This window comes from Colletotrichum higginsianum, chromosome 3 (assembly GCF_001672515.1).
Source record: "Colletotrichum higginsianum IMI 349063 chromosome 3, whole genome shotgun sequence".
NCBI classification, from domain to species: domain Eukaryota; kingdom Fungi; phylum Ascomycota; class Sordariomycetes; order Glomerellales; family Glomerellaceae; genus Colletotrichum; species Colletotrichum higginsianum.
The window spans coordinates 3,652,313-3,672,419 of NC_030956.1; the positions used below are offsets into that span (position 1 = coordinate 3,652,313).

Sequence of the window (20,107 nt, forward strand, 5' to 3'; positions counted from 1 at the left end):
CAAGGACACACAAGCACTGGACGGACTCACTGGAGGGATCTTCACATGGGATAAGAGGGAGCTTCGAGCTGAAACCCCACCGATGACAGCACCAGCATCTTAACAGAGAGTGCAATTGGATGACAACTGACAATGGCGCCGGCAGCTGGCACGGAGCTCAGCCGTGATAGGGTATGTACAGTCGCTGCAGTGGCCGGGGTAGCACAGGCCACTCCGCTATTCGTTCTGCTACTACGCCAAACCAGGAATGGCGCTGCCGTGTGACTGGGCCTGGGGGCGCTGAGGGGCTAGACACCACCTGGAGCTTGTTCCCTGAAAACCCCTCCAGTCCAGGTCGAGGCCCTGCGCGGTGACGTGACGGCTGCCTCAATATACCCGCGTCGCCCAAGCTTTCTCTGGTCTCCTTTTCCTCCAAAAAACCTGCCAAGCGAGACACATCGCCGTCATTACCTCAGCCACTTGGCTTTAAAACACCTCGAGTCTGCCCTCACGATCTTTACATTTCTGGGACCTTTGAAAAAAAAAGCCTCCAAAGCCTTCTTAGCCAACCCAAGGCATTGCATCGTTTCCGGACCGACCTCCCTAGAACCTGTATAGCCCTGCATACCATCCGTGCTCAAGCTCCTCGACCACAAGGAGCTTTGGGACGAACTCCCGGCCCGCAGCAATGGCGAGCTTTCGAGACCTGTACAGCAACGAAAAGACCAAAGGTCTGGACTCTAACTTTGGTGTTGACTTTGTCATCAACTACAAGATTCCGCAAGATGGTAATCCAGGCGACCCTAACCAACCCACCCACACCCCCTTTCCCGCCCATCACGGCTGACCCGTGTGTGATGCATGTTGCGCAGACCGAGCAAGTGCCGAAGCGAGCTTCGTCCAGCTCATCGAAGCCCTGACCCATGTCGGCCTGACCACCGAGGTCCGGAGAGGCGACAAGCAGTCCGTCCTCGTGTTCATCAAGATCGCCGACAAGTTCCTCAACGACCAAGTCTACCGATCCCGACTGCAGGATTGGCTTCAGGGCGCCCGGACCACGAGCTCCGACAAGGACCTTTCTCAGGCCCTCCGCGATGAACCCGTCTCTGACGCCGAGCGCCTGCGTCTCATATACTTGCTGATGGTGAAGCCCAAGAACGAGGGTGGCGCCGGCATCACACCCCAGTCAGGCCGCTGGAAGCACGTCGACAGCATCTTCCCCCTGCACAACCATTCCTTCAATAAGCAGTGGATCAAGCGCGTGAGCACAAAGGGCCAGACCGACGAGGCCGACCTCGACGAAATCCGCGACAAGTTCGGCGAGAGCGTCGCCTTCTACTTTGCCTTCATGCACACCTACTTCAAGTTTCTCACCGTCCCCGCCGCCGCTGGCTTCGCCGCCTGGGTACTCCTCGGCCAGTTCTCGTGGCTCTACGCCCTCGTCAGCTGCCTGTGGTCCGTCGTCTTCTTTGAGTTTTGGAAGAAGAAGCAGGTCGACCTCGCGGTGCAGTGGGGCGTCCGCGGCGTCTCCAACATCCAGCACCCCCGCCCGCAGTTCGAGTTCGAGCGTCAGGCTGAGGACCCCATCACCGGAGAGCCCGTCAAGATTTACTCGCCCATCAAGCGCCTGCAGACCCAGCTGTTGCAGATCCCCTTCGCGGCCGCCTGCATATTGGTGCTCGGGACCCTTATCGTGACGTGCAACTCGCTCGAGATCTTCATCAACGAGGTATACAACGGGCCGTTCCAGTCATACCTGGCCTTCCTCCCGACCGTCATCCTGGTTGTCATGACGCCCACCTTCTCCACCGTGCTCACAAAGTTCGCGACAAGGCTCACTGACATGGAGAACTACGAGACGATCGATGGTGAGTCTGACAGCCACGAGTACCACGAGCCGTTGCTAACGAATCGCAGCGCACCACGCGGCCTTGGTCCAGAAGGAGTTCGTCCTGAACTTCCTGACCTCCTACATGGCCTTGTTTTTCACCACCTTCGTCTACCTGCCCTTCGGCGACCGCCTCACCCCCTACCTTGACTTCTGGCGGTCAACTGCACAGAAGATCACCCCAAAGGACGTAAATTTCCAGACGCAGGAATTCGTCATCAACCCCGAGCGGATTAGCAAGCAGATGTTCTACTTCACCGTGACCGCCCAGGTTGTCAACTTCGCTACTGAGGTGATTGTGCCTTACGTCAAGCGCCAGGTATCTCAGGAAGTCAGGGAGGTGCAGTCCAAGATCGCCAAGGAGGACGACGCCGCCAAGGTCCAGGACCACCCGGAAGAAGCTGCTTTCCTGGAACGGGTGAGAAAAGAAGCCCAGCTTGAAACCTACGACGTCACTGGCGACTACCGGGAGATGGTTATCCAATTCGGCTACCTTTCGCTCTTCTCCGTGGCCTGGCCCCTGACGGCTTGCTGTTTTCTGGTCAACAACTGGGTCGAAATGAGATCCGATGCGGTCAAGATTGCCATCAGCAGCAGGAGGCCCATCCCCTGGCGCGCCGACTCGATTGGCCCTTGGCTCGATGCCCTTGGCTTCCTGTCCTGGCTCGGGAGCATCACCAGCGCATCGATTGTCTTCCTTTGCAGCTCCAGCGGCAAGGGCAGTGGAGCGCGTGGCACCCCTGGCAGCATTCAGGCGTGGGGTCTGCTCCTCAGCATCCTCTTGGCCGAACACTTTTATTTCGCAGCGCAGTTTGGTGCCCGCCTTGTCATGAAGAAGCTGGACAGCCCCGGGTTGCAGAAGGAAAAGAAGGAGCGATTCATGATGAAGAAGAGGCTCCTCGAAGAGAACTTGGGCCAGGGCGTCTCGGACCAAGCAGCCACTCCTGGTATCGAGAAGACAGAGATGATCACGTTGAAGGCTTTGGAGGAGGAAGCTCGCAGACTGTCAACGCAAGGCCACGGAGGCCCCGAGGAAGCGTAGGTTACCTACAAGACGATAGACACGGGACCGCACGCTAACAACCGCTTTGCTAGATTCTGGCTGCGCCAGCGAGGCATGAACGAGACCATCCAGATCGGTCGCAACTTGATTTCTCAGGTTAGTTGACGCTTTTCGACGTCAAACGCTGCCTGCTAACGATTGGTTTGCCAGAGCATTTCTGGAAACTCGACCAAGGCGTGAGGTGAGGCTTAAATTAAAGCCTTGATGATCGCAAAAAATGCAATAGAGCAGGGGCATGCGCAAGGATGGGAGTTACGCCCGTTCAGCCGTATTGAGCTTGTGATGTTTGCTCAACTGCAGGGGTGGAACAAGGGGCGTTTCCTACGTAACAAACGGCGTTCGTTCAGGCCGGAACACGAATTGAGCAGTCTGGTTTTTTCTTTTTGAATACCCCTAATGGAATGGTTCATGGCGTCGGGCTCGGTGAACTCATCTGGTGTAGTTGTGTGGGTTATGCACGTCGTCAACGTCGGTGCCTAGATTGGTGACCGATGGCCACGTTGAGAAATGCAAGAAAACTTGATTTACAGTAGGCGACAGGTGACCGTTTTATCAATCATCTGTCGGGCGAAGGCCACGAGGCAGACCGGGAGGCTTGACAGAAGAGGGCAAGCTGTTGGGGGTTCTTGTTAACTGAAAGGGGGCCCAATATTGGACTGCGCCTCTGCGCTAGCTGCCTTGGACTTCCGTGGATAGCGCCATCTTTCACCATATACGCCTAGGCGGTAGCATGTAGATACGCACTAGCATGTTGGAGCTACCTACCGTACCCAGGTACCTAACACCCTACACCCCTTCCCCTCTCCAACAGCTCCTACCAAACTCCTGAAGCCGTCCTCGCGACATTCTTGCCGCGAGCAACCACCAATCGCAGGACCCTATTCGGGAATGTGCCATGCGATGGACTCAGACAAGTCCGCCTAGCACACTATCCGAAGCATATGGTACACAGTCAAACACCAAGCTAGACAGCCCTAACTCGGATCCAAGACGCTCCTCTATCCGACTTCCTGTTCAGACCATGTCGACTTTGTTCTTGCTCATCTACACACCACCAGTCCGATTTCGTCCAGAGACTAGCTGTCTCCCGGGCACCGCCATCAACCGAATCCGACCGTAAACCACCTGGGCGGCACCTTGTCTCCTTGTCGACATGCAGCGGTGGCTTTGTAATGCCTGCTGGCCCTCTAATAAGAGTGCGTCTTGGGGAGGGAGGGGTCTGACATGCAGTGCGCCCTGCGTCTGCCCACCATGTTCGCCCATACTTGGCCAACCCGCGACCTAAAGCTGTCTTCGGTGGCCGAAGGCTGACTCTGCTCTGAGCTAGTTGCTCAGCTCAGCCGCATGTGGACATGTCCCCTCGAGATCTCCTTGTGGCTTCTCTCTTCGTTCTTTCTCTGCCATCGTCTCGAAGCGGCCTGTGACTACTACGATCGGAACCCAGGTGTTTGCTGGTGTCGAGTCTTTTACCATTTGAATGATCCTTTGCCGGCTCATCGCGCCGTCGTGGCCCCCTCCTCGTGCAACCGTCGCTTTCTCTCTGCAATAGACACGAGCGCCGCCGCGCTGAACCGACAACCATGGACGTCGTGGTCAACTTGGTAACCGGACCTTTCAAGGAAGTCGTCGAAAAGGGCACTGTTGCGCTAGAGAATGCGGGCGACAACAAGGAGATGCTCTCCGAGAGCCAGAAGCTGATCAAGGGCGCCGAACGCATCCTCAAGATCATCGAGCCGCTTTGCGCTCGGCACTTGGAGGAGTATGGCGTGAACTTTACCAACGCGCTCAAAGATGACAGTAGGAGCACCGACGGACCCAGGCTGCTGGAGGATTTGACTGACTGTGGGGTAGACGAGATCGCCGAGTACAGGTCGCAGATGACTGACATGCTGTGGGACTTTGACGAAGAAGTCGTCGAGGAGGAAACATTTGACAAGGAAAAATACGTTGAACTGCGGGAGCTGTGTAAAAGGGCAGGGCTTGGGACCGTAGAGATTTTGAAAAGGATGAAACTTGAGGCAGCACAGGAGCTGCCACTCGTCCCGGTCATCGCGACGTCGCCTCCGGCCGTGACTGGTAGGTGTCCCCGAAGCAATGCCTCTTGACTACGTGCTGACTGTTGCAATCTTGATAGTCGCCTTGGACAGGGGCCTGGAAAATGAAAAAATCCCCGAGAAACAGCTCCATGGCGAAGGGAAAGCTCTTCAGGCGAGCCCCATGTTAGAGGAAGTAGAGGAGCCGTCGCCGCCGCCGCCACCACCGACGAACCCGTGGGATCTCGGTGCAAGCCCAGCCATTGAATCGGGGTTGGAGGTATCGATGGACGAGCATATCGAGCGCCGGCCGCCCGTCTCTACCATGAGCACCCCGGTCTCCGAGCCAGCTAGTCCGGTGGAGATGAAAAGACTGTCTCACAGTTCCAGTCGGCGGCTGGACATCCCTGTTGACCGTATGCTACCCGAAGAAGAGCGCTATCACCAAATGAGTCCCCATGATATCTCACGTTCCCCTATTTCACCCACGGACAGAAACTCTCTCGTTGCGCGGGGTCGAGCGTCGTCCTCGACCGCCCTTGGCGTGGTGTCCGAAGACCAACAGGTACAGCCTGGAAATGCGTTGTTGTCACACCGCTACTCTCAAGCAAGCTCAATATACTCTCATCCCTCGAGGCAGCGTTCTCAGGAGTCGCTACAAAGCTCTGTCTTTGACGGCAGGAGGAATGATGGATCTAACAGTCCAGCGATGACGGAGCATCGTATCTCCTCGGCTTCTGGTCATGACGCGCAGCCTGGCCAGATTTCCCGGGGCCCTATCGTGTCCCCAAACTTCCCGCCTGGTATTCATGACGGCATCGAAAGGGTGCCGTTGGTTGTGAACGATGGCGAAGGGCTGATTCCCGTCGAGTCGGAGTCGTCAGCGAGTATCAGTCCTCCATCAAGGGTGTCGAGTAGACCGGCAGATTGCAGGATTGGTCTGAGCAGCTCCTTTTATCTGTACAAGGGGTTCTGTGAGGGTGCGAAAGAGGTGGCTCGGGGGAGTCTTGGGATCAAGAAGATCACGAAGCCTGTGAGAAGTCTTCGCTCGCTACCAGACCTTCGACTAACTGTAGTTGCATCTAGGGATTCGCCGGCGGCCACGACATCGCCAGGTGCACCAGTTGTTCCTACGAGCTCGATTTCAGACAAGTTGAGCTGGATGTCAACAACACAGGTACACATAAAATCCCTTTCCCTCTCCTCTTTTCTCCTACATCCCCAAAACTTTACTCCATGCTTACACACCCTACCAGAAGAAGCAAATTTCGTCTCGCGCAAGATCGCCTTCCGTCCACGCTTCCTCCAAAAGAGCCATGTCGCCACCAAACGCGGCGACGAGCTCCTCTACGGCTGCGTCTTCTGCGTCCAAGCACAGCGGACTCTCGAGGAGTGCGACGCCACCGTCTTCTTCAGCCAGAGGAAGCTCTTCGACCACTTAGCCCGGCACCCTCGCCCGTTACCGCAGGTGCCAGGCATCATTGCCATCGAGGAGGCCGAGATCCCGCCCAACCTGCGCAACAACTACGACCTGCATTTCCGGGCGCCGCCGCAGGAGAGCCCCCTGGCAGGTAAGCAGACGGAGATTGCGCAGCGACCCACGGCGACGGCGAAGCAGACGGTGAAGCGCATGTACGGGATGAGGCTGCTGTACGACAACACACCGGCGTTTGAGCTCGCGAACGGGGCGAGGATCTCGGGGATCGAGTTCCCGGAGAAATATAACGGGGAGTGGGTGATGGGGTGGCACGAGGGGAACTTCGGGTCGGCGCCGCTGGACGTGTTGAAGCTGGAGCCGCCGCCCAAGAGCGAGGTCCGGATGGACACGACGAGCAACATCTCGGCTGTGGCGAGGTGGAGATTTGCGCCGCGGGCGAAGGACGGCGGGGATTGGTTGCGGTTCGACCGGGGAGAGAGGATCACTAACATCAGCTGTGAGTCGTTGCCTGATCTCCCATTTTGTCCCTTCCATCCAAGCCTAGGCACGTCATGTGTGCGAACACAAATCGGAAAGGCTAACACGGCATCCTAGGGGCCTGGCAAGACCATTGGTGCTGGTCTGGCACTAACGCCAAGGGCGTCTGGGGCATCTTCCCGCAAACGCACGTGGACGGCAACACCATGCGCGAGACATCGGATGGGTCGAGCGTGTCGAGCGGCGAGCGGCGGAGGCGTGCCGAGGGCTTCTTTGGGAGGCTCGCGAGTAACCGCAAGATGTCGTCACAGAGGACGTCCAGCGTGGCCGAGGTCGTAGTCTCGTCGGGACCACGGCCGTCGGTATTTTAGAGAGGAGGACTAGGGAACGCACGTTCACGAGTTGTAATTCATGAATTGGCACTTTGCGAAATGGGATGTGGAGCTGCTTTTTGATGGGTGGTTTGGAGTTTTTTATACCCGGTGATTATCGAGAAAGCCATACGAGTACGAATCCCAGCAAGACGATTTTCCGAGTTCGTTGCGCCATGGCTGCAACAGATTCCACGTCCATTGGTTTGCATGAAAGACGTGCAGGAAGTTAGCTGGCCGGTGCTCCAACTGTCGACTACGCTCCTGAACTAGAGGCTACAATCGATGTGCCACAGCCGCGGGCCGATTATATCTGTGAAAAGGCCGCCAACTGCTCGGCGTTATTCGTCGGGGACGTTACCGCGCGTACCGGTGCCGACGACGGTACGCAACCCGAAGGATGGTGAGAAGGTTTCGCAGAGATGGGTAGAAGAGATGTGATGGTTTGCTGCCAGCTGGACGAACGGGTGGGTGGCCACGGAATGCCCACCGGAGATAGGCCGGGACCGGGGGGGGACGGCCGGTGGCATTTTACACCGAGAGAAGACACTGGGCATCAGCTGTGGAGGACGTCACCGACACATTAATGATTGACTACCCCGCATCCCATTGACCCGAGGCCGACGTCTTGCGCGACACTGGAGCCACTGTGGGGCGCGGCAGTGTTGGACGGTACAATGAAGAGCGAGTTGATGACCTTTAATGGGTTTCGCCCCCTGGCTACCCATCTCCAACCCCCAATCCCGCCCCTCGAGGCGATGCCTCCCCCAACGTTTCTAGCATAGGTTAGAGGAGAGAGACACGCGCCGAGTTTGGGTTTTTTTTTTTTCTTTTTTCACCCTCCCTCTTCTTCCTTTTTTTTCTTCCCTTTTTGGGGGACCGATTCTCGGACTAACTAGCGAGACGACACCTACTTACTTCTTGAGTTAGCCTTTCGAGTTGCGACTTTTCTCCCATCCAGTTCCACACTTCAAGCCCGTAGACCTGTGTCGTGCTTTAGGCGTGCTATTCCCGGCCAGTCTGATTTGAAATACCTTGTATCCGAACAGAGGACGGGCCGCCCATAAAACCACCTACGCTACCCCGTGGAGAAAAGATCTGCCAATTGTCGGCATCTACCCCGGATTCCCCTACACTCCTCTTCGACAACCTCCAACCTCACGACTTCCGTTCGTCCGGAACACCGAAGACCACAGTCCACAGCAGGCAAAATGAGCTTGAAGGGCGACGATATCGCGAAGCACAACAGTGCCGACTCTTGCTGGGTCATCGTCCACGTAAGTTACCACCGACGGGCACTGCTCGATCACCAAAGGACTCTCGATTGACGTCTGGGCGCTCGACAGGGCAAAGCATATGATGTGACGGACTTTCTGCCGGGTGAGTACGCCTTGAGCCATAGCTCACGGTTTCACTTTTGTTAACAACAGCTTCCAGAGCATCCCGGCGGCTCCAAGATCATCCTCAAGTATGCCGGCAAAGATGCGACGGAAGAATTCGACCCCATTCACCCGCCTGACACCCTCGACAAGTACCTCGACCAGTCTAAGCACTTGGGCCCCGTTGACATGGCCTCCGTGGTGGTAGAGACGAAGGACGAGGACCCGGAGGAGCTGGAGCGGCTAGAGAGGGTCGAGCAGAAGCCGCTGCTGTCCCAATGCTACAACTTGATGGACTTTGAGGCTGTTGCCCGCAGAATCATGAAGAAGACGGCCTGGGGATACTACTCGAGTGCCGCAGACGACGAGATCGTGAGTTTTGTGCCCTCGCCCCCGCCCCAGCCCCAGCCCCAGCCCCCGTTACCCTTGAGCCCCGCGTAGCAGAGCATTCAAGAGTGGCGGCTGACCCAAGCCTGACGCATGCAGACGCTGCGCGAAAACCACGGTGCCTTCCACAGAATTTGGTTTCGCCCGCAGATCCTCGTCGACGTCGAAAAGGTCAACTTCACCACCACCATGCTCGGCGCAAAGGTCGACATGCCCTTCTATGTCACGGCCACGGCCCTCGGCAAGCTGGGCCACCCCGAGGGCGAGGTCCTGCTCACACGCGCCGCCCGCAAGCACAACGTCATCCAGATGATCCCGACCCTTGCCTCGTGCTCCTTTGACGAGCTTATGGACGCGGCCGAGGGCGACCAGGTCCAATGGCTGCAGCTGTACGTCAACAAGGACCGCGAGATCACCAAGAAGATTGTGCAGTACGCCGAGAAGCGCGGGTGTAAGGGCCTCTTCATCACCGTCGACGCGCCGCAGCTGGGCCGTCGCGAGAAGGATATGCGCTCCAAATTCACCGACCCCGGCGCCAACGTGCAGTCGGGCCAGGCGACGGACCAGAGCCAGGGTGCCGCGCGCGCCATCTCGTCCTTCATCGACCCTGCGCTGTCGTGGAAGGACATACCCTGGTTCCAATCCATCACCAACATGCCCATCATCCTCAAGGGCGTACAGCGCGTCGAGGACGTCATCAAGGCCATCGAGGCCGGCGTCCAGGGCGTCGTGCTCTCCAATCACGGGGGCCGCCAGCTCGACTTTGCGCGGTCCGGCATCGAGGTCCTGGCCGAGACGATGCCCGTGCTGCGCCGCATGGGCCTGGAGAACGCCATCGAGATCTACATCGACGGAGGTGTGCGCCGTGCCACCGACATCATCAAGGCCCTGTGCCTCGGTGCCAAGGGTGTCGGTATCGGCAGGCCGTTCCTGTACGCCATGTCCGGCTACGGCTTCGACGGTGTCGACCGCGCGATGCAACTGCTCCGCGACGAGATGGAGATGAACATGCGCCTCATCGGCTGCACGAGCATCGACCAGCTCAACCCGTCCCTCGTCGATACCCGGAGCCTCTTCAACCACGGCTCGACGCCGGCGGACAACCTGGGTCTGGCCGTGTACGACCCGCTGGCCACACCGGTGCAAAGGCCCAAGGCGCCCAAATCTTCAAAGCTATAAACCGGCTTTCGGTGCGGCTAGAGTGCATGTATGGTGAACAAACGTAGAGGTTCTTGGGAGTAGCCACATACCTTTTTTTTTTTCTTTTTTTCAAAGGGGAGAGCAAGCATGAAATATTACGAGACTTGATCTACGCATCAGATGTATGATACAATACACTACGAACATGGCAATATACTCTGCAGGATTGGACGGTATCGTTGCCTGTGTGGCCTTTTCCCCGGTACGGCCATGATCTTTTTTTATACATGTGGTTCTTGTGTCGGCGACTGGACTTGCAGTTATCCAGGCCCTATTGCACCCTCGAATCAGTATTGCAAAATCAATATCCCCTTGTTATAGCTCGAAACACCATCATACGTGCCCAAGCCGAGAGAATGCCGGCGGCGTTGGCGAACAACGTGCAACCAACGGCCACGTTTCGAATCGGTTTCTGTAATGGGGCGATCCCAAGGTAACAACTTCTAGGCGCTCTGTATTCATTGCCGAACACCTGGCGGCAGATTGCTTGTTGCGATTGCACCGTCTCACCTGATTCTTCCTAGTACCTCTTCTTGCCTCTCTTTTCGTTCGCCGGGCGTATGTCGCACTCGCAAGATTGCAATACCAAGGCTTGCCAGCGTCTGGCTCTGGGGGCTTTATACGTGTTCCTCTGGCCTCTACAGGTATGCCTCTTACTCGTCTTTCACAGCGGAATGTATCCTTCACGCACCGTCCAGTTAGGATATCTCGGTACGGGGAGGACAAGCATCAAAATACAACGATAGCAACACAATCTGTATCATTGCGCTAGTTGGACGAGAGGAAATTCCACAAATCAGTATCGAAAGCAAGGACAGGTTGATCTGACAGGCACGCGGCCGGTGGTGGAGAGCAGGTGACAATACAGCCATCTAGGTCTCTGCTTACAGCCCGATTTCCTTGAAGCCTGGGGATGATGCCTCCAGCCTCTCAATAGAAATGATCTACATTTGCTTGATAGCGGGAGCCGCGGACACCCTCACGAAGGCGACGGCGTGGTCGACGTCCCAAAATCCGGCGGCCTACTCGCACGCGCAACTACCTAGTCTGTAGCTCTTTTTTTCTTTCAAAAGGGGGATGGATTCACGGACTGCCGCCGGCAACCTACTCATCTTGGCCGCAAACGCAAGCGAGACCCTCGGCGGCCGAGCACATGTCATGAGGTCGCAGGTCCAAAACCATCTGCTCTCATATAGTGACGGGCAGCTCTTGCCTGGATAACCCCTTTTTGGTGGGCGAGTCCTCTTCGGCGTAAAACCTAGACTGTAGCCAACAGCGTAGAATAGTGATTTGACAGGCTCGTGCGTGATGCGAACAACGGTGGGGAAGGAGACTGACTGACAGAGCCTCCATCCCTCACGGTGACCGGAGTTCTGGCCGAGTCGTGCGTGTCTTACGCTATCCGAATGTAGACGCCGGCTCGGCATCCGGTGAGCGGCACCACACTCCTATGACACGAAGTTGTGCATTGAAGAGCTGCATGGGTGACCCGGAGAGCACGCACAGAGAGATGTGAGAGGACGAAGGTGCGTTGTTATACATCGTACAGACTGTACATAGTATAGCGTACATAGTACAGCAGCAAGACTGTAACGACTCAGCCTCTGTGGATCACGGATGGGTACGAGTCATAAACGGCTCCGGTACAATTAAAAGGACATTGCGATTCGTGAATAAGGGGAGCCGGGATGCCCCACGATTTCTTGGCCAGCGGTCCTGGAGCGGCTTAGCGTCATCCCGAACAAGCATGGGTGGGGCTGCCAAGTTGGGAGCGATCGACACCTTGTATGTCTCGTTTCAGAATCCGGTCAACGGGGGCCATCCTTTCCTGAGTTTTCTCTTCTCCAAGTCCAAGGTCGACATTCTTGCTTCTTTCTCCACTCGCCGACTCCTCCCTCCCTCGCCAGCCAATAAGGCTTGTCTGTTTCTGGTCGGCTCTGCTAGTGCACATCGCACCCTGCTACCCAAACGCAGATTACCGGCGGCTAGAACTTGTAGGGCTGTCCCGGTTACCAGCGTCACCAACCCTCCCCCCAGGCCATCGTATCGCGTGTTTCTAGACGATCTGGCCTGGACGCAGCTGATCGGATGCTCTTTAGGCTTTCTCTCCCTCTCTCTCGGTCTCGCATCACATCTGCCCCCATTATCGACGAAACGCGATTCTCATACCGTGACGCGAACACCTGTCCGTTTCCAGTAGCACGCGCAATCACGGACGCCCTGCGTAGTCAGTCAGTCAGTCAGTCGGTCGGTTGGTGGAATGCTCGGTCTTCCTCCCTCGTCTCTGGTTTCTTGGCTGGCCAAAAGCACTCTCTCGCTTGCAAGGGTCGTTGCAGGCCCAGCACACGGCAACACGAACGACGCTAACAGGATGATGCCGACAGGTTGCACAGTTGCTTACATCAATCTGCCGTTCCCCCAGACCATCAGATGGCGGGTAACCTTATCTGACAGCTTTCTTCGGAAACGGGAAGCTCGGACGGCCGTGAATGTTCAAACTTTTTGGGTTATTGATCTTTTTTGGAGGGGTTTTCTCACGAACCACTACGTTAGTGGCAGTGTGTTGACGATCATCATACCCCCGTGCCGTTAACGGTTGGAGTCCGAGGGGGCTACCCTGGCTGGACTAGAGAGCCAACGGGAGGACTCTCGCCTCTCTGCGGGTTCATGCAAGGGTACCTGGGAGGAGAGCGACTGCTATCGCAACGAGGTAACGAACACCTAGGTGCCAGCTACGTATGGATACGGTTGAAGCGCGCGCCATGACTAGGGAGAGCCTCGAGGGGTTCAGGTTGACGCTCGTGCCCTGCTGCCATCATCGGCAAGCGGCCAGTATCTTCATTGCTCGTGGGCTCTCGAACGGCCGTCGAGACGTGAGTCGACGTGAGTGCCCTGGGTGTGAGTCTCCGCCCCAAGCAACCAGCCAGCGCAGCGAAAGAGTCGGTCCGCGGCCTCCACAGATAATTCTTCTGCCCAATCGCTTCCCACATTACAGACTATTTTTGCTTGGGCCCCTCTCAGCAGACCCTGTATTTGTCGAGCCATCACCGTACCTGCGGGATGGGGCAGTCGACACCAGGGAGCCTTAGCGTTTCCACCTTTCTGATGATGGATCTTTGTTGGCTTTTCTTCCCCCCCCATTGTGGAAGTGCCGCGGTGGAGGCCATGTGCCGCCGAGCCTAGTAAGGCGGTTGTGGAAACACATACATATCGCCGACCTTCCATCGTATGTCTGCCCACTTGAGACCTCTCTTCCTCCATAACCTTCGTTTCTCATCGTCAGCTTCACGGCCATCGTCTTGTTTGTTTGTCTCTTTGCTCTTGTCCCCATGTGTTATTCCTAGTTCTAGACACACGTCTCTCGTTTCTAACATTCTACGTGTCTGGTACCCGCACTCGCTCATACTCGCTCTCACCGAGCAACAACATTCTTTATACAACGAGCCACTCGCTCCGTACGTTCTCGAGAACGAACCAATATGGCTCGTTCAACCGCATACAAGGCCATCGCGGCCGCCTCTTTCCTTTCACAACTCTCGTCTGCCGCCATCACGGCCTGCCCGAACGATGAGGTCGTCTGGGAGACGCCCATCGGCGTCAAGTACACCGTCTGCCCTGGTTCCGACTATCAGTTCGGAGGCGGCAGTCTCCAGGTCGTCAGAGACGTCCAGTCGACGCTCGATTGCGTTCAGGTCTGCGACACGGATGCCCGCTGCGACAGGGCCGTCTACGACAAGGAGGGCAAGATCTGCCACGTCAAGAACAGCAAAGCCGAGTTTTCCTGGGCGGCCGATGGTCGCTTCGACGCCATCCGCATGACCAACGACTTTGCCGAGGGCACCTTCCTCGCCACGTGCCCCTTTGATGAGGCGGCCTACCGCGTGCCCAACACCAACGCCGACTACCGCGTCTGCCTCAACACCGACTACACGGGTGCCAGCGCCAAGATGGTCAACGACGTGACCACCATCCAGGCTTGCGCGGAGCTTTGCTCAAACACGCAGGGCTGCAAGAAGTCCGTCTTTGACCACGTCAACAACGTCTGCCACATCAAGGCTGCCGAGCCCGAGGCGTCCCTCTTCTGGGTCCAGAACAAGCAGTTCAGCACCATCCATGTTCCCGAGCGCATCAACCCGGCGGTCCAGGGGAGATGGGGCGATCTCATCCGCCTGCCTGTGATCCCCGTCGCCGCATACATCGTCCCATCGTACCCCGAGCCCAACAGGCTGCTGTTCTTCTCCTCCTGGGGCAAGGACGCCTTTGGCGGCGCCTCGGGCCTGACGCAGTACGGCGACTACAACTTCGCCACGGGCCAGATCTCCAACCGTACCGTCGCCAACACCCGCCACGACATGTTCTGCCCCGGCATTAGCCAGCTCCAGGACGGCCGCATCATCATCCAGGGCGGCTCGGACGCCGAGGCCGTTAGCATCTACGACCCCGCCACCAACGAGTTCACACGCGGTCCCGACATGAAGGTCGCGCGCGGCTATCAGACGTCGTGCACGCTCTCCAACGGCAACGTCTTCACCATCGGCGGCGCCTACTCGGGCAAGCGCGAGGGCAAGAATGGCGAGGTGTACGACCCGGTCGCCAACGAGTGGACCTACCTCCCGGACGCCGACGTCACGCCGATCCTGACCAACGATCACGAGGGCATCTGGCGCGAGGACAACCACGCCTGGCTCTTCGGGTGGAAGAACGGCAGCGTCTTCCATGCGGGCCCGGGCAAGGACCAGCACTGGTTCGGCAGTGCAGGCACCGGGTCCGTCAACAAGGCGGCGACGCGCGACGACGACGACGCCATGTGCGGCATCTGGGTCATGTACGACGCCGTGGCTGGCAAGATCCTCTCAGCGGGCGGCAGCCCTGACTACACGGACAGCGTCGCCACGCAGCGCGCGCACGTGACCACCATCGGCGAGCCCAACACGCCATCCGAGGTGGAGCGGGTCGCCGACATGGCGTTCCCGCGCGGGTTCGCCAATGCCGTGGTTCTCCCCGACGGGCAGGTGCTCGTCACGGGCGGCCAGCGCAAGTCCATGGTCTTCACCAACACGGACGGCATCCTTGTGGCGGAGCTCTTCAACCCGGAGACCAAGGAGTGGAAGCAGATGGCAGCCATGGCGGTGCCGCGCAACTACCACTCGGTGTCGATTCTCATGCCGGACGCGACCGTCTTCACGGGCGGCGGAGGGCTGTGCTATGTCGCGACCATCGGCGCATCGTCAGCCGGTTGCGACAAGACTGTCGACCATGCCGACGGCGAGATCTTTGAGCCCCCCTACCTGTTCAACGAGGACGGCAGCCACGCGGCGCGACCCGTCATCGCGGCCATCGGCGAGGAGCCTGTCAAAGCCGGCGCGACGCTCAAGTTCACGGTTGAGGGCGTCGAAGGCCAGGGCCGGGTTACCCTCATCCGGACAGGGTCCGTTACCCACAGCGTCAACAGCGACCAACGCCGCATCCCGCTCAACGACATCCAGGTCAACGGGCAGGAATACTCTGCCAAACTGCCCGAGGACTACGGCATCCTGCTCCCGGGATATTACTATCTCTTCGTCTCGACGCCGCGGGGCACACCTAGCATTGCAAAGACTGTGCACGTCATCTTGTAGATAATAACATACGAAAAGCGTCAGCGTCAATTCCATCATTAGTTTGCTCACTTTTTGGGGGAAGGGAGGAGGGGGCTGGAAGAGGAAGAAAGTAGAAGAAAGAGGAAGACAGAAGAAGTGAGAGAAAAGGAAAGAAGGGAAAACCAGCATGGCAGACTTTAGACAAATATTTAATTAGATAAGAAGACAAGAATGCTAACGTCTATAATCGAGGCGCTATCTGCAATCTCTCCTTCTTCATCTATGAAGAGGTTCATCTGTATTCTCCGGCTCATGACGGTTTACTATGGTTAGTGACGCTAAAACTGAGTGATGATGTTGCAATAGGCACACACAACTACGAAGGTGAGGCTGAGTGCCCGGCCAAGAGTTTGAGGGACAACGTAAGGTTGCAATGGGGGCCGAATTGGTTGATGTCCCCGGTATAGAAGCTCCAATGTGCATGTGTCCAAGCACAAGGAATTTCTCGGCAGTCCCGGACATCGATTTAGTTTGTAATCCGGTGGAAGAAACTGGTAGGTGTATAGTTTGTCCCGATTCAGTCCTACGACGGCAGAGACAAAGCGGCCGGTTATGGAAGAGGACGTTGGCGAGTTGATCGGACTCGGTGCCGAGGACGGCGCAATCGGCCCCGCCCCGGTGGCCCGTTAGCCGCGTCTCAGTAAAAGGACCGCACCTTTTCAGTTCTGTTTGTCTTAATGGTCAACAGCGAAGGTTTCAGGCGTTCGTCGTGGCAGGACGCGCAAGAGGGCTTGCCTTGATGGACAATGACGACATGATGCATCTGCGGGTCTGGATAGGGTGGAGAAAGGGGGCCTTACAAAGCTACCACGCGACCATATCTGAAATCCGCGCCATGAGACACTGAAAGGGGAGAGCCGAGGGAGAGGCCCCCCAATAATGCCGTCGCGCCAGAGATACAGCGTTTGTTTCAGCGGGGAGGATGGTGCTATGCGACCGTCGAGCTTCTCTCTTGCTCTCTCTCTCTCACATCCAATACTGTGTCGACTTCTTTTCTCCAAGGTAGTAGGTCGATGTCGTGCATGCAACAAACATCCTTCCCAGACTTCGTCCCATCCTTTGAGCAGGCACCCCGCATTCTCTGGGGACCGTTGGGGACCGTCAGGTTGACCAAACACCGCCGCCGCATGTGTAGTCCGTCTCCCTCCCCTCAGATAACAGCACAGCCATGATCCTCGTAATACCTGCCGCCCCCCCACGTTGACCACTAAAGCCCATACCACTGACGGCACTCGAGTCTCGAAAATTAGACGAGGAATGGAGAGAATGGAAAGTGAGAGCACGCAACTCTGAACCCACCTCCCCTGCGAGCGAGTGAAAGAGACAGAGGGAGATAAAGAAAGAGAGAGGCTATTCACTGGCCCGCAAAATAAAGCCGATTCCATATCATTCCCCCCATCCGTGATTGACCCCCTCCCCATGTTTACGTAGAGCGGCAAGCAACAAGACAGCCAAAACGAGAAAAAAACAAAAACAACATCAAAGCATCAACAAAAACACACAAAAACCGCCCACACCCTCGTCCCTTGCTGCTCACTTGTTCTCTCGGTGCCGTCGGCCGTACTTTCTCTTCCCCTTCCAAACCGGCTTTCGATCGCTTCCACGGCCTATTCTTAGCATCTTTCGCTTCTCAGAGTCCGGTCCTCGCCATCCGCCCCAACGCTTCCTCCCGCTTACCAAAACAGCACCATCACTGTTGCACCACCACCATTCACTTGCCACGCGCACCCCCCCTCCATCGGCCGATCACTGACCTCGTGGTTGCCTACGTTTTCAACTTGACGCCGGCGTGACTACCTGCGCTTAGACCCACGCATATCCTAAATAGCCGTCGCGATTAGGAGAGGAAGAAGGAGAGGAAGCATAGCAAGAGAAACCCCCAAGAAAGATCCGCCCGCACAAAGAAGAGGGCTGTTTATTGTCTGGTGTCCATGTACAGAGGTACTTCGCCGACGTACTCTGCGTACCTTTTGGGACCCCGACCACCACCACCAAGCCCGTCATCTTACCTCGACCTCGGAACCACATTATCGCAAAGACATACACGTCCCTCTCTCTCTGTGTCTTCCCCCACCGTCGAGGATTAGCACGAAAGCCACTCCCGCTCCGAGTGTGCTCCTCCCTCCCCCCCATTTTCTCCAACAAAATCCCATTCTCACCAACATTCCTTTTCCCCTTATCTCCCTCACCGAGTTCCAAAAGAGAGAAAAAATAGAGCCCACCCCCCTGCAGGTTACCACCGCCCACCTCGGTCGCATCACCACCGGAACCCTCGAAACGACCGAAACCTGTCCGACCGAACCCCCCCCTCCCGATTGACCGACCACCCCGGAGAGGAAGCGCAACTCGCGCTCTCTTCTCTCTTCTCCCATCAATCCCCCCCCCCGAGAAAGAGAAAGAAAGAGAGGAGGGAAAAGAGGAAGAAGGAAGGAGACGCCAAGGCATAGACGAAGAATGTCGTCCCTCGAGGCCAAGATCGTTGTCCTCGGCTCCCAGAATGTCGGCAAGACGAGCCTTGTCATGCGTTACTGCAAAGGCTCCTTCAACCCGGCCCAGACCACGTCAACCGTCGGCGCGAGCTTCATGACCAAGCGCGTCGTCGATACAGACACGGACACCGTCGTGCGCCTGCAAATCTGGGATACCGGTATGTTGCCTCCCTGACACCTTCTCTCGTTCTCGCAATCGCAAAAAAGTTTAAAAAAAGAAAACCCAAAAAAACAACCCGTTGACTAACATCCGCTGTCCCCTTGCCTCCTTCAGCCGGTCAAGAACGTTTCCGCTCCATCTCCCGCCTCTACTACCGCGGCGCCAACGCCTGCATCCTCTGTTACTCCATCACCGACGCCCAGTCCTTCACTGAGATGGGCGTCTGGCTTACCGAGCTCCGCCGCAACCTCCCCGGCGACGTCGTTCTGCACGTCGTCGGCACCAAAGCAGACATCGTCGCCCGCGATCCATCCCGCCGCGAGGTCCCTTTCGAGCGCTGTATAGCCTACGTCGCCGAGAACCTCGCCCCCGGCCTGGCCTCGACCCCGCCGCCCACCGCCACCCCCAGCGGTATGCCATCTATCCTCTCCTCCTCCGACCCGCGCCAGTCGTCATCCCAGGTTCACCAGAGCACGAGCACCTTCGGTGGCGGCGGCGGCGGCGAGCCGCGGAGCCCGAGCTCCAAGAGGTCGTCCGGCTTCTGGGGCCAAGAGGTTGGATGGGACGCGTGCCACGAGATCAGCGCCGAGAGCGGCGAGGGCGTTGAGGAGGTTTTCCGCGTCGTGACGAGGAAGCTGGTCGAGCAGAACCGCAAGATGCAGCAGGCCCTGCTCTTGGCCACGGCCACGCCAGGCACACCGGGCTACGAGACCGGTATGGACGGCGGCTACTTTGACGGCATGAACCCGCGCGGCAGCTTCCGCGTCGGTCGCGACAGGCGGAGCTGGCTGTTCTCACCAAACTTCTCGCCTGCTGTCACGGTCGAGCAGGGCGGCACGGAGCAGGATGCCGACGAGGCCGCCGCCAAGGCGAGGAGGAAGTGCTGTTAAGAGCTTGATAGCGCCACGAGGCAGCCTTGTCCTTCCCAGTCCCAACGCGGGTGACCCGGGAACAGGGGGTTACGTTTCCCCCTCTTCAGCATGAAACATCAGGAAGAGAAACAGAAACAGAGAGAGGAGGAGGCGGGAGAGAAAGAAAGAGGAGGAAGAGAGGTCGTGGACTATTGGCAAGAAGGAAACTTCACCAACATCTTCTTTTACTTGCATCCGACATGGCATATGAACAGACGGAACTGATGGATACGAGCTTTGTTCTCGTCTTCTTTTTCTTCGAACGTTTTCTTCGAAACGACTGATGGGATACCCCGACGAACGACGATCAAGCACATGTTTTCACTTTTGGGCCCTATTCCCTCTTTACAACTGGACACGCAGTTGGAAAGAGAAGGGGAAAAGGGAGGAGGGGCCACACGACTACGACAACGGCAGATCCGGACTGGCACCGAGACACCTAATCAAACTACACCTATCGACGAACACGGGACACGAGCATGAAACACGAACGGGGGTTTAGTTTTTCATTTATTTATTTTGTTCGGAAAGGAAAGCAGACGGCAGAGGGGAACTAAGTAAGCATTCGTGCGAGGCGTTTTCCGGGAGAAATTTCAGTTACAGACAAGGCATGCTCCTTCCCCCCGCTCACCTGGGGTTCACGGCACATGGAGAGGATTTCTGTTTTGCTTTTGGCGGATTTGGCCTGGGGAT

The 20,107-nt window shown here is 57.2% G+C and overlaps 4 protein-coding genes across 4 annotated transcripts; all 4 read left to right on the plus strand.

Moving 5' to 3' along the window:
• Positions 1 to 667: 667 nt before the first annotated feature.
• On the plus strand, positions 668 to 7,656 carry CH63R_04624 (SH3 domain-containing protein; the record flags this gene model as incomplete). The annotated part of the gene is made up of 12 exons (XM_018299599.1): positions 668 to 767; positions 852 to 1,847; positions 1,897 to 2,905; positions 2,963 to 3,026; positions 3,688 to 3,704; positions 3,762 to 4,046; positions 4,480 to 5,006; positions 5,065 to 5,996; positions 6,050 to 6,140; positions 6,220 to 6,897; positions 6,996 to 7,240; positions 7,483 to 7,656. 12 exons carry the CDS (start codon positions 668 to 670, stop codon positions 7,654 to 7,656), a joined length of 5,118 nt encoding a protein of 1,705 aa, XP_018160845.1.
• An 804-nt stretch (positions 7,657 to 8,460) lies between these two features.
• CH63R_04625 (FMN-dependent dehydrogenase) lies at positions 8,461 to 10,194 on the plus strand (the record flags this gene model as incomplete). The annotated part of the gene is made up of 4 exons (XM_018299600.1): positions 8,461 to 8,526; positions 8,596 to 8,629; positions 8,687 to 9,000; positions 9,115 to 10,194. 4 exons carry the CDS (start codon positions 8,461 to 8,463, stop codon positions 10,192 to 10,194), a joined length of 1,494 nt encoding a protein of 497 aa, XP_018160846.1.
• Positions 10,195 to 13,694: 3,500 nt separating this feature from the next.
• On the plus strand, positions 13,695 to 15,833 carry CH63R_04626 (Kelch domain-containing protein; the record flags this gene model as incomplete). The annotated part of the gene is made up of 1 exon (XM_018299601.1): positions 13,695 to 15,833. The coding sequence occupies one exon, from the start codon at positions 13,695 to 13,697 to the stop codon at positions 15,831 to 15,833; it is 2,139 nt and encodes a 712-aa protein (XP_018160847.1).
• A 2,475-nt stretch (positions 15,834 to 18,308) lies between these two features.
• CH63R_04627 (Ras family protein) lies at positions 18,309 to 19,393 on the plus strand (the record flags this gene model as incomplete). Its single annotated transcript, XM_018299602.1, has 2 exons — positions 18,309 to 18,501; positions 18,618 to 19,393. 2 exons carry the CDS (start codon positions 18,309 to 18,311, stop codon positions 19,391 to 19,393), a joined length of 969 nt encoding a protein of 322 aa, XP_018160848.1.
• Between the last annotated feature and the right edge of the window lie 714 nt (positions 19,394 to 20,107).